The 14,539-nt window shown below is 36.3% G+C and overlaps 1 protein-coding gene across 5 annotated transcripts in view; it reads left to right on the top strand.

Moving 5' to 3' along the window:
* Window positions 1-11,652, top strand: part of LOC117163816 (Autophagy-related 16) — a 235,837-nt gene extending 224,185 nt beyond the window's left edge. For 2 of the 5 annotated variants that reach the window (XM_076621468.1, XM_076621471.1), the window contains 2 exons: window positions 7,959-8,054; window positions 11,177-11,652. In XM_076621468.1, the coding sequence (XP_076477583.1) occupies window positions 7,959-8,054 (96 nt within the window). In that variant the 3' untranslated portion in view covers window positions 11,177-11,652. Of the gene's footprint in view, window positions 1-832; window positions 1,009-7,955; window positions 8,055-11,176 lie in introns of those variants that run through there. The other 3 variants (XM_076621469.1, XM_076621472.1, XM_076621470.1) reach the window with 3 other exon arrangements.
* Window positions 11,653-14,539: the final 2,887 nt, after the last annotated feature.

Raw genomic sequence — 14,539 nt, 5'->3', positions numbered from 1 at the left:
CGTCGTTCATAAACGAACGATACCCAACACAAGCTTCACGTGCATACAACCCAATCTCTTTCGTTTACCCTCTTTGTTCAGCTTTTTCGTTTTGGGAATATTTACGCTATCGCACGGCCTCGTTTGTTACCTGCTGCGGCACGGGGCCGATAATTACGTTGCGGCCGTTTGTTTTAACGCTAATAACAACCCGTGACCCTCGAACGGCCACTACAGCCCCCCTACTGTCCCGGTGGTTGGTGCAAACCAGCGGCCAGTCTCGTGAATCCTCTCTCTAACCCGCTGCGTTGTTTTTCGTTGTCCTTATGCATTCGTTGTGCAGATATTTAATCAAGCCATCCATAATTTCTCGATCGCCGATAAGGCGGCATAGGTATTTCCTCATAATAATTAATTCGGCCCGCGTCTCCTCCGCTTGTAACGGATGTGATTACGTCTTCTAGTTCCTCGTTCGCCCATTCACCGTCGTGTTATTTATAATTGAACTAAGCCAATTGCGTACCATCAGCACATCCTTTCTTGATTCATTACGCTTTGATCGTGATTACCGACAGCTTTACGGACCAGCGCCATAAGCCGCCTTACGTGTAGCTTCTATGTTGATTTTTATACACATGTGCTTCTAACACGTTTTATTGCAATTGAAAGTGCTGATACATTTAAAGGGATGTGAAACACGTTTAAGTGAATAGCAGCTTACGCGATGAAACAATCAGCTTTTTGTTCGATAACATCGGCTTTTCTTATTTAACGACCAGTTTTAATATTTGTTTTATACTCATTGCGCGTTTTTCTGGTTAACGTATTTAAGGTTTAAATCGCCTGTTTTCAGATACTTCAGAGAGGTAATCCGACTTGGTGCATATTTGATGCGATGCATTATATCTAGGTTTGGTAAATAAGATTTTATAAAATAAGTACCGGATGATAAATCCAGGTAGAGTAATCTTTTTAGGTATTTGTTTCATAAAAAAGACGAAGCATAGGGAATATCTGCTTTAAAAATAAACGTGAAAAGAGAAATAAAAGAATTTTCCGTTGCTAATGGTAATTCTTTGTTTTCTCAAAATAAATAGTAAGCAGAAACATGTGAATTACCTGTAACACCGTAAAATATTTCACTGAAATATCGTTAATTTTCTCTCTTACATATCTGTGCATGAAATTGTTATTCCCCAGTTTGTTATTTAATACGTACAAAGCTCGTATCTGAAGTTTGATATGTTGAAATGAAATGTATAAAACAACAGAATAATCGTACTATCTACTTACTTCATTATATGTTAAGATAAATTAATAACTATAAATTAGATTAAATTAGAAACTATCAGTATTTTATTACCAACGAGAAAATTGAAAGCGTTTGTGCAAAAATAGATTATTAATTCTTCCAGGACCAAATTCTTCTTTGACTGTGGGAAAAAAATTTTTTTAATCAATTGTTAATAGCAAGACACGTTTTGCCGTTTTTTTATGTCGTTATAAGAAAGATGTAATAGATGACAATCTAAGATCAGTTTTATCAAAAACGGATATATTTATCATATATAATCATTTAAATCATAAATCAAGTGGAGGTACATTAAATTTGTTTAAAAGAACGTTTTAAAAATATGCTCGGTATAAAAAAATATAAGCTGGGCGATTACCTTGCTTCGACTGATTTATTTCATTTTAATGTAGAGAAATCAATTGGGGAGCTCAATAAATCAAGAGATTGTTTCTTTATGGGTAGGGATTTAGAGGGAATTTTACGGTTACCTTCACGTTTTTCAACGAAGCAGTCACCACTTTCAACATCACTTGTAATGCCAGAATCATTATCCCAAATCATCTGCCGTTATAGCTCGTTGAAGCCATCTAGATAGCTATTATGGCGCTACCTATAAAAAAACAGCTACATAAGTACTCCATACATAGCTTCATTTAGAAAAAAAGAAAGCGAGATGAAGGTACTTCGAAATCTTCTTTACATCTGTATTTGCGAAAAAAATCTATTACCATCGCATTACATCTCCGCCTGTGACTATCCACTTTTTATAAATAATGTTTCTCAAGGAACCTTCAAGCCATAGCGACGTTGATTCCTACGACCTATAGCTTCACGCTGTATATATACTTCCTTTCATAAGTATTAAGATAGTTATAAAAATAAAGGTAAACTCAGAAATTATTCGAGAATTATTGAAACCATTAACGTACGAAAATATACGATGAAGACTGTTCATTCGCTCTTGTAGCTAAGTCTTGCGAATAATTTTTAGAAATTTTTAAATCATGAACCTCGCATGAATGCAACATCATGATCGACTGTTTCCTTGATAATAATTTAATCTAGTCATCCTATTTCATATGAGACTGGACTAAATACTGGTGAGGTATTCTAATACCTATGAACGTGAGTGCACGTATGTGTGTCTCCCTATTGATTTGATGGAAGAACTTGCGCTCGCTGGGATAATAGAGGTCCCGCAACAGAGACTTCAACAAGAAAACAAAAAAAAATGAGGGGAGGAAAAGGGAAAAAAATTCACGTTCCGAAGCGTCTCGAGATTCATTAGGGCAGTAAAAGCGTCGTAAATTGAGAGCTGTCCGAAGAAATTTAAACCGTTCCAGGGTGTGACGATCGTAAAGCGAAGGAGGGCCCGTGGTAATTGGCAGTTTGGCGCGGCGAAATACTTCAACGTCCCACGCTAATTACCTAAAGTTAAGCGTTCGTGCTGTGCCAAGTTGCATTTTGCAATTCGTGGAGTGCAATCGACGCTGGGTGCTCATCGCCCGGCCGTGCACACGGACCTAATTCGTGGCCGATGTACCTATGTGTACCTCTGCTGGCTCTGCTGAACCAGCCGCCGCTTGCTCTCGGCTTTAGGACATCGTATTCAAATGTAACTACGTGCTGCCGGTGACGGCGTAATATATAAACTTGTTATATGGAAATAGATGCGTGTTTTTACTGGCTTTCCACCAGGACCAGGGGCGGAGGCAAAGTCATCCTTCCTCTCTCTCCCCTTCCTCTCTCTCTCTCTCTCTCTATCGTGTTTCCTTTCTCCCCCCTCCCTCTTCATCATCACTCTCTCTTTCTCTTAGTCTTTCTCTTTCTCTGGCAACGCGGTTATGCAAGTCAATTTAAATGGGCTGCCGGCATCCCCCGGTAGCTCGTTACCAGTTTGACGTTAGGTGCTCGCGTTCGACCCGATAACCGGCCTGCTAATTAAGCACGTTGTACTTTTTGGCCTTGTTGGTGCGATTAGTTGCTCAGATACGATTGGCCGGACGATCGTCGTTACAGTTATCATAATTCGGAATCGCGCAGCCCAGCCCTGTTCATTTTCTCGATCCGTTTCATGGGACGTTCCATCGAGCCGGGTCGAATAGTGAAAACCAGCCTGCTTTTGTTTTTACTCTTAATTATCCGTTATTATAGCTCGCGGCGCCAGTCGCACTCTTCAAACTACCGAGGTGCCACCACCAGCATTTAATAATACGTCGCGGTAATTAATCTGACCTCATTAAAAGCGCCCAAGGATTTTGTTGCGTACTCTTCTCGTATTTACCTTCGCGAAAATCCTCGTGTAACCTTCACGATGACAGCTAGGTTAAACGTTCCTATGCAAAATACACGACGCTTTGTGTTAAAGGATCGCGTTTCGTGTATCACTGAATTTCTTGTCACTTTACGCTGCCCTTCGTATTCTTTTTATCCCTTTATTACTACTCTTCGAACCGTGAATCGTAATTTTCTTGAGAAATCACAATCTATTTTATTCTTGCTGCTTCGTGTGTTAAGAAGAAGGAGCTTGTAAAAGGAGCGCTGCTATTTTTTGCTAGTATTTCAGTAAACTAGAAAGATATGAATTGTACGAGAAGCATTATAATATTCGAAAGTCATGCAGGGAGTAAGATCCTTTTTTGCTGTAAATTATTTTAATAAATCAACGTTATGTTATTGGATGATTCTTTCAGAGAAGCCGGGCAAATATTGTTATTTTTCATAGTAAATCGATATGATCTTTTTGATCAGTTCTCGACGATCTACTTGATCAGTTAAGTTAGGTATACATTAAAATATTAGCGAAATATTTTATTTAGCAGCGACTAGTAATCTCTACGATAAAAGTCTATGAAAAGATATAAGATGAAAAGACTATTATTATATAAAACTCTGCGGGAAAAATAAAAAAAGTTCTGGAATTTTTTCTTAATTTCCGAAAGCATTTATTTAGGTGCCTGGAATAGCATCTACCTTGAAACGTTTAGGATTATTATACTAAAGACTAACCCCGGAGCCAGTCATTAAGATTTCTTTGCAGATTACCGTACATGTACGTTTAACGCTGTTCGATATTGTATTTTTACCAAAATAAAAATTAGTGAAATTATTAATAAAAATTAGACAAGAAGAACACTTATTTTTAAATATTTTATTAAATATACAATATTCTGACTAATACAATTTTGCAATTAAAAATACAAAACATAGCGAAGAACATTATAAAAAGCAGGATCATAATAAATAATAAGATCATGATTAATAGGATACGTTCTATTTTTTCTTTCTTTCCGATCGAATCCTTCTTCTACATAAGAAGTTTAGATTCTGAACAACCACAGTATTCCAAACAGTGATTACATTTCAGAAACGTTATTGGAATTACATCACAGGTGAATTTCCTTTATTCATTATCAATTGAAAGATGCAAAGTTTTCTCTCTGAATACATCGTCCTGTACGAATTTTAAAGGAAGTCTCGTGGAAATAAGGGGATTCACGAGGAATATTTTAAAGCCGTGAAAGTGCCTTCCGGAAATATTTAGAAGACTTTGAATTATTCAGTCGGTATCCGCGGACAGATCGACGTGGAAGTCGCTTCAAGCAGCATATTAATATGCTCGTTGCGTTTAACATTGAAATTCATTTTTCACGAGGCTTCAATTACACGTATAATTAATATAGTTCTCGCATCGCTCATGAATACAAAATTTTGTCGATCGCTTAATAACATACCATTGTAATAAATAGCGATAGTAATGAAACACGTGATGATAAATTTGAGCCGCAACTAAGAGGCATTCTCTGTAAAGAAGTTGTAAACAAAGATATGATCATTCACTGTTGAATTTGTACCTTTTTACAACCGACTTAGTACACGTTTAATTCAATGAAAATGTTTATCGTAAACAATGCTAGTCTATAATTAATAACTTGTAACTTGTCAGTTTGCTAGTATTATTAGTAAGTTACTACGTGAAAGAACTCGTAGGAGGTTAGTGTGACTCCGTATAGCTGCAGCCACAGTCGCTACGACTAATATCGAAACAGTGATGATACAAGAAAGTCGTTCATGAGGATAACTTTATATCTATTGGAATCGGGCGATTTTTTGTTCTTTTCCATAGGAATAGTCAGGTAGCGGAATTGCGTTCGGGCAAGTAGACTGCAACGAGCGATAGGAGGAGATATAAAGTGGTACTTTGCCTCGAAGAATCCTCGATTCTCTCGACTCGATATGACACTCGAGACCGTCCTTTCGCTCCTGATGGCCCTCCTTGTCGTTCTTGCAAGAAGGTAATTTAAAGCGAAGAGTCTCGCGGCAATTTTAACACCATCGCGCCGAAAAGGATATAATAGATGGGAAATTGCTTACCGGAGGAAAGGAACGATGGGGTGCGCGCCGCGTAATGAAACATCGTTATAAAAGTACTCTTTATTAACGAACGCAGGAAGAGATCCTTAGTTTCTCGGCCAACGAAATGGAATTCCGGAGAAGCTGATCCTCGAACCGGTGCACGGAATGTCCGCTCGATGAAATTTTATTCCGTAACAATGAAGCACGTACTGCTTCAGCCGATACTAGCCGGATATAGCCTCCTCCTCGAAGATAACAAAGAACTCGCTCTCTCTGGCCTTCTTCGAACAGAGAAGGCTTGTCGTTCGACGTTATTAACGGACGAAAGATTTGATATCGAACCACCAGGTGGATGCAATACACATTGCACATTACCTTCGATACAGATCATAGGTTTCTTTTTACCAAAATTATCCAAATCCTCGCTTATACGTATTCACGATAAAATATCGAAAATTCTTTTGTAAGCAGAGATAAGAAATTGGATTGACGATAAAATTAGGTCAGATGGATATATATCCAGATCTTTACGCGAATATAGTTAATTCGTGTGCGAGACTTTCAGAAATCAAACTGACCAACGCCAGTTTCTACGAATTCCTTAGATTCATTGTTCAAGTGGACAATTAATATTCAATATCTGAAAAAACAAATGACTTATTGTTATAAATTTATTTATCGTATGTACGTGGTATAAATAATTATAAGTTGCAAATGTTTGGAAAGTTATGTTTGTAATCGTGATTTCAGTTTATGGATTTGATCATATATATACGACTCATATATATACAACTCATGTATATAAGAATTTTTGGCGACTACAAATAAGAACTAGCTAAATTATTTTATATTACGTCTTCTTTCATAAATCGCTAATAGTGGAAGTGATATATATAGCATCCTGTATAAGAAGATGTACTTGCATGGAATTCAAAACATTTCACGTGCAAATCTCGCAACTAATCATAAATGATAAATGCCACGTCCATGTTAATTCAATTTTGGTCGAACTCGATTCTCAATCACTGTCAAGGAGCGATCGTGTTCACGCTTAAATCGACAAATGATGGACTACTGTTTTTCGGAAATGCTTATCAATAATCGTATCAAAACTAGAATATAAATTGTATTTGACTTTTGAGATGACCTTGTTCGTCTTCATAAACTGAGGGATATCAATCATATTTTATTCTAGGAATTTTCACTGTAGTCGTTATGATGTACGTTCTATATCCATTTCGAGTATATTTAACGATTCAATAAAACTAATACGAACTGTTTAAGTATCTATAAATAATGCTGAATATGAAGGATTTCAGTGAAACGAGTAAAGCAATTATGCTACGGAGCTATTTCCTGTTTATTTTATTAAGTATATATTCGTTGCCAGATTTATGTTAATATGGAAATTAATGTAGGAAGAATAATACATTGGTTAATTTTTAATTAGGAAATTTCTTTCTTTCATATATGTATCTTTAAGAAGCTAAATCGATCGACTCTGTTTTTTGTAAAACTTTTAGATTTGATTATCCAGGTATATGATTTATGTTCGACTTTTAAGAAACAAATGACTTATAAAAGCGAATTCATTTATTACAAGGAGATGAAATAAATAACTAAATTTTAGATCTTGATTAATAACATAGAATAAATTTCTCCATACTTGTCAACAAACACTATGACAATTAAGAATTAACCCGAGTGGTTTGATAAAGTAGATTAAGACTTGATTGGTCAGCCCAAGTGAAACGAACTACAATACAAATCACGAATTTCTATTTCCATTATGCGAACCCTTATTTATTTTTCACTCCACAATATAAAAAACAATTTTTATTAATTAGAATTCATCTTTATCAGTATGTTGCGGATATTTATGCAAATTCGTATTTCTGTGAATTTAAAACCACAGAAACAGAACCTAAATAAAAATTCGTTCAACTCCTCACGTTTTGCTTTGAAGCTTTTGAAGTATTTTTGTATATTTTTATGTACGCATTCAAATGCATGGATATTCACAGTCTATTAATCAATGGAAGCATCGATATTAACATTTCTCGTTAATTGCAAAATACTTTTATCGAAACTTGATACATATATCAGTCCATGTTGCAACATCAACGTTACGTTCGACTATCATTAACGTTATGAATGCACATGTAGATTCTGTGGCATTGCCAACGCACGGTGGAGGTACAGATTCGCAGTCCCTCGATTCTCGAAACTGTCTCGTCATTTATCTCGAACGTTGGTAGCTGTCGCGAAAATAGTCTACACTGTGACTATTCGTATCCGTTCGTTCATCTAACCATTTGTCTTTCAGTAGGCGTCGCTATGTCAAGCACGAATGAGTACGCAGCGGGTGAAGTCATCCCAAGTAGATCCTTACGCGAGATATGACGAACATCTTCCCTGTACGTAGGTACGTATACCCCGTGGTACGTTGATGTCGTCCCGAAGACGTGCGCTTTACTTTCCGCGCACGTATGCACGTACAGACCATAATAAATAGCGTGGAGAAGTTCGCCTGGCAGAAGGATAGAACGGGAGGGAGATAAATACGGAGAAAGGGGAGCAGTCGGCTGCGCGATAGAGGGAATAGAGTAAACGAGAGAGAAGGGCAAAGCCCCGTTTGACTCAAGAAACCTTGTATTTCCGACACTCATTACTCGCGTGACTGATGACACGTGAATGGAGGCGACAAGAAAAGCACGCTCGTGGGCTCCTTTTCTCCCACTCGATTCCTTCTACCTTTTTCTTCTCTTCATTGCTCCTTTTTTCCCTCATCTTCTCTTCTTCTTCTGCTGTCGCGTACACGAAGATGCATCGAGGCCACCCCGTACATTGGCCCTTTTCTTTATCACGCCTTTTCTTTCGAGCAAACCACCCGCTCATCCTCTCCCTCTCCTTATTTGTTTCACTGTGCGGCAATTCCTCGACAAACGCGAGTATTTCGCATGCAATCCACTATCTTACCTTGGCTACGTGGTTATGAGTTCCTCGTAGACACCTCCGTGATGGATTCTATTTCCTTCGACGCCAGATTACCGCAAAATATTCTGTAGCTTTCAATTCTACAGCTATTACTCATAATTTGTCGGCGGAGCTCCTTCGCCCAAGGTCCTGGCCTCTAACTGCCTCTGGCCTCCAGCGACGAATGTTAAACGACACTTTAGTCTCTGCCCGCGCTCTTGGATAACAAAATGCATTAAAGTGGTTACGTTATTATGCACGGTAAAATTGTTTGACGTTTCTTGTTCGCTATAATTTTCCAATTTCAGACCGTTGTTTGTTAAGAGGAAGGTACAAATTTCTCTCGAAGCGCTACTATGCCGCATTTACTTGATATTTAATGTGCACTTTATCGTGTTTTGTATCGTTACACTATTTTAATTGAAACTTTAAACAGGAAACAATTATAAGATGCGATTAACTTATTTCAGGAGAATTATCTATCAGCTTTCGTTAGTTTCAACCAGATTTGGATATTGTTTAAACAATATATAATTATGTATATGTTAATTCGTTTAAACATGAAAATGATTTTTTTCTATTAATTCATTATTTGGCTGTCAAGTGAGATAATTTTCTATCTGACTTTTTATTTATATAAATAGATTCAGAAATAAAAATTCTTTAAAGTATAGTCATTATAATTCTGTTATGTCCAAGAACAAATTGCCTTACAGTGTCTCAAATGCGCAGATTATGTAGTGCCTTATTCAAAGATAGCTGAAATAAGAACAGTTTTGAAAGTATATAGATACTTCTGTTGTAAATTAATCTGTTGCTAGTTTTATTGTTTTATAATTAAATTGTTTTCAAAACGTAACATTTGAATCTCCGCATTGCTTATTTTATTTAAAGGTGTCATCTAGATTAAAAACTTACTTGGAAACTTTCGTGTTCATCTAATCTTGATATAAAATCAAATTATTTTCTGCAATTTATTTTTAATATACAGATGAATTAGTTGAAACACATCATTTATTACGCCAACTTGTTATTTCTTATTTATTTTCAAATAAAATGTACAGACGCCTATCAACCAGTCTAATAGATTTTAAATAATATCCAGAGTGCTTAGATCATTGTTATTACTGGGTGGAGCCACTTATAGTATTTTTCTCTCTTCACGAATTTTTTCTTTCCCTTGTACCTCGTCATCAAAGGCCTGAGGAATCAACACATTCTCGCAGGAAGTAATCATCTCCTCTAATACCTATTTCTGACGTATAAAGCAACATTAACCAGCTTCTTATGCCGTAATAACGGATGTAATCTTGGAAAATTTTCTTAAGCTCCAGAACTTAATCTGCACCGCATTAATCTAGTCCGACATAAGAAGAATTCTAGCATTGCTGTAAAACAGAAAATATCCGTGCTATGTCATCATATAATACACTGTACCACTATACGTATGCGAACATATCCGCGCCAGCCGCATCCTTCAAAGGGAGTTTACCTTGCTACATCTCTTGCGTCATCTGCGTATTTTTCTCATTAAAAATTGTTATAGAAGCCTTCTAAGTCCAAGAAAGGTATAAAATATGATTTCTCGTTCCGATTTTATTCCAAGAATATAAAAATTCGATATAGTAGAAGGATCAATTTTGACTTTAATTAATTTTAAACCAATGTCATATGATTTAGATTGTTGATATCGACTAATATACCTCTCATATCTTATCTCACTATAAGTTACTTATTTCCATAGACCAATTTTCATAAATCCATTCCTTGAGGGATAGATAATACTAAGTTCATGACTAATAATACTAAATTCATATTTATATTTTTATAAAAATAATTAAGAAATATAACACTAATAAAAATAAAAAAGAGAAAGGAACGTGTAAAAGGAAATATATTACATTTATCAACGATCCGTTAAATGTCCATTCCCTGTTAACCAATTCCTTATTAAAATTCGATCCAATATGTTGTTTATTCTGAAACGATATCGAACAAATACGTATAAAGAGATTATCGATCGCATCGATGTAGCTTCTAGCAATAGAATCACTTGACGATCAGGGAGGGATCAGACCATATTATAATGCAATCAAGTATAGGTGGATGCGCTCACGCGAGACCCCGTAATGAGTTCCCATGTTAGAGTATCGCGGCAGTTACTGAACGCGGGAGGCTACCCATCATTGTTTACTGCATTCTCCTCCCCATAGACCCTGACCGCCCTTTCTCCTTCATCCTCCTCCTCTTCCTCTTCCTTTAACATCGTCTCACGCCTCAGTCTTTTGCTAATCTATTATTCTTGGCCGAGCTGCTTCATAAACTGCTTATCGCCCCCAATCAAGCCTCGAAGACGTGGGTAGGTGGATGGGACAAGACGGCGCGTTAATCAGATCTATCCTCATCTTCCTCTCTCTCTCTATCACACGCTTTTTCTGTGCCCTGTCGGTGTCTACACTGTGTGGCTGTTGTACATACGGAGCTTTGCCTCATTTTGCTCTGCTGTGTCTTATTAGGACAGGATCGATAAACTGCTACTGGCCGTGATACACGTTTGTCAAAATCCCGCAGGTGTCTGTAGCAAGCCACAGATTCATCCCGCTCCTCGGTCTTGACGAGCTCTCTACCACCGGAAATTGAAAACAGGAACGAGGGAGAAAATGAATGGCCATTGCCTGGTTTTGAGCGAACTTTCCCTGGTGGTTGAAAGGTGAAGTAATGAGATATTTATAGTGAATTCGTGAAGCATCAAAGTGATATTAATATTGGAATTAAAGATAGATTTATCAAAGTTAATTATTATAACTTTAAGTCGCTATTAGGTTACAATATATAAAATATCCAATTGTATATAGTTTTGATTTTTTATTATTTATATAAACAGATATGCTCATAAACTTTAACAATATAAAAATTAATAATAGTAAAATTAAGATCATATATAAACAAGAAAATCTACAGCTTAAACATGACACATGCAAAATGATACGTCTACAAAAATAAAAGTATTTGTTGAAAAAAGGATGAAGAGAATTAAATATTTAATATATCACAGTTTAATGAATTTATCAAGTCCCCGTTTCATTTCAATTGCAAAATAACGTGATCTATTAAAATACTATTATCACTTCCTCAATTTCAATCGAACTAACCAATTCCATGCTGTTTAATCAATCCATAAGACATGCGTGAAACATTTATCCTTATCCTCACTATTCTTGACAAAACCAACAAAACACCACATGATAAGATGGTACATGTATTGGATCGCATGCTCTGATTCCATTGATTAGATATTTCATCTATCACTACATCAGAGCTATATAATGCATCTTGCATCGAATGTATCGCGTTAATACTGTTGGCTCGTTATAACGATGAGTCTGCAGACAAAGTAAAGAAAACAGAAAAAGAGAAGAATGGCCAGTTACTGTTACGGGCCGCTTTCGTTTCTCTGTCCCCGATTTTTCTTCGGTGTAACCGCAACGTCATCTTCGATCACTTGATCACTCGTCTTATTACGTCCAGTTCTACTAAGTTCGCCGTCCTTTGCGTCCTTCGCGTCCTTCGCAAAATCTTTCCTCGGACGATTTCGATATGGAAAGCGACAACGATCATTCTGATCTCGGCACCTGCTATTCTTTGACTTTATGGCAATGTGCTGTGCAAGGTCGCGCACAATCACGGTTTTTCATTAAGGAACGAAGCTGCACGATGGATTAGAACTTCTTGAACCTTCAAAATGGATAAGGAACGAGAGACGTCAGCCGTCATGACAGATCGAATCGTTATTTCCTCCACAAAGCCCATGGATTATCTGTCTTTTGTGCACAGCGCTCTGTGATTTCGCTGTTGCTTCGTAATCTAAGAATGTTAATGGGAACAGGAATGGTAACCGTAAGTAAGAAGAAAACAGGTGAATCGAAGCTGGAGAGAATGTGTTTGGCCTTCTTGTAACCGGATGCATAAATTATAATTTATAGCTGAAGCTTGTTAGATGCAACAGTGTATTCAATATTATTGGTTTTGTAAAATATATACGTATAATGCTCTATTATGATATTCTCAAGCAAATGTCTACTAAACTACTTATTTCAAATATAAGTTGGTGTATTTTGAAGGAGACATTTTACTACGGACACAAACCTTCTCTAGAAGGAGGTTTCTTTACGGTTTCAAAGTCTCTTTTAAATGGAATTATATATTTTTATTTAGTTAAGTGTGTAGCCTATCCTGAGACAAATTTATTGAAATGTGGTATATGTTGGTCTTCTAACATTCCATTGTTTCGCTGAACGTCCATAAAATTTTACTAAGTAGAATAATTTATCGACTTGAGTAAACACGACGATTCTTTTATCACTGTGCTTCAAAATCTTTTGGAAGGCATTTCACTCGTCGCTAGAGTAGAGATAAATTTGATAAAAGTTTCATAAATGGAACTCACTTGCTTTTCTATTTCAAATTTGTTTTTATGATTGTTCAAATTTGCTGGAAATATTGGCTTTTACACTAGAGAGGTTTCTTACATACAGCCGCAAAGTTTCACTTAAGGAAACAGAATGGAAAATATAAAAGTCTGTGCACACATACACGAAAGTACATCTATGAAGCAAGTACATATTCAGGAACTTAAAGGTTCAATGAATGGCTAAAGGGAATAAGGAGTGGAAGTTTGAAAGTTAAGCACTGAATAATTTCAATTTGAGGAGAAGAGAGGCGAAGAATTTGAATTGAAAGTAAAATAAACAGTGATATAAATTTCGAAATGGAACATTTTCCCGAAGACGAACTGTTCTAAGAAAAATCTAGGCATTTGAATATCTACGTTTAAAATATAAATGTTTTTGAAACTATCTTTCTCTAGAAAAATTTTCATTAATATATATTGCGACTTGAAATTAAAAATTGAAGTAATTCTTTAAATGTTTTTCTTCATTTCTACTGTTATTATTTATTATTCTAGCCAGTTTGCTGCAATGAATCTTACAAAGGAATCGAAAGATAAAGCAAATGACCTTTTAAAATGAAGATATACTCTTATTTACTCATAACGTTTTATGCTATTTCGCCATAAGTCTTTTATTCTTGGTTCATCACGAGCCGTTCTTGTTAAGAGAGAACGGATAGAGGATAAATCTGATTACGGATGGATGACGAGACATCTTGTGTTTCTTTCTCACCATCAGAGACTGTTGATGAGACATCTTGCATTTTCTGTATATCAATCAATTATGAGCCACAGCAGCATTAAAAAGCCCTTTTGTAATTTATAACGTGATGACAAATAGATTATTGACGATAAAATGACAATTGATTAAGAATCTCAAAGTTCAGAAAGTACCTAGGAAAGTACCTAACCTTCTAGAAAGTTTAAGGTAGCTATAAGGGACAAAATAAATGAATGAACGAGAAAGTATTTCAGACGAAATGAATAGTTTCAGTTTCTCAAGTGATATTAATAATGATTTACTGTACAATAGATAACGAGATTATTATACGACCAAAAACGATCTAGCTATATAATTACCAATGAAAAAGTCTCCTCCTCATTGTACTAAATCTCTTTTATACGATACAGGATTGTATTCATTGCGATAATTGTGAAACTTCTCCAAACACTACATTGGCTAACAATAAGAAATCTTCAATACATGTTACTTCAAAGAAGCTTGGTCTCAATTGCCACGGAAACGATCCCGTTTAATTTCGTACACAATTATTCGCCTCGAAGAAGTTCCGCGGTCCGGCGGTACAAGACCGTCTACGAAATGCATGGCGTGGCTCTAGTCTCAACGATTTAATTAAAGTACACGGCTGGATGCTTTTGCACGAACCGAAAAGTAGTGAAAGCAGACAGTAAGAACTTGAAGCCAGTTTCCGGTTTGGCCATCATTCCCCTCCTCTCTGCACCTTTCGATTGAGGTTTACTCT

The sequence above is a fragment of the Bombus vancouverensis genome, chromosome 9 (genome assembly GCF_051014615.1).
Source record: "Bombus vancouverensis nearcticus chromosome 9, iyBomVanc1_principal, whole genome shotgun sequence".
Classification (NCBI taxonomy): Eukaryota; Metazoa; Arthropoda; class Insecta; order Hymenoptera; family Apidae; genus Bombus; species Bombus vancouverensis.
The sequence above is the reverse complement of the archived record's forward strand: the minus strand, read 5'-3'. Positions and strand labels throughout refer to the sequence as shown.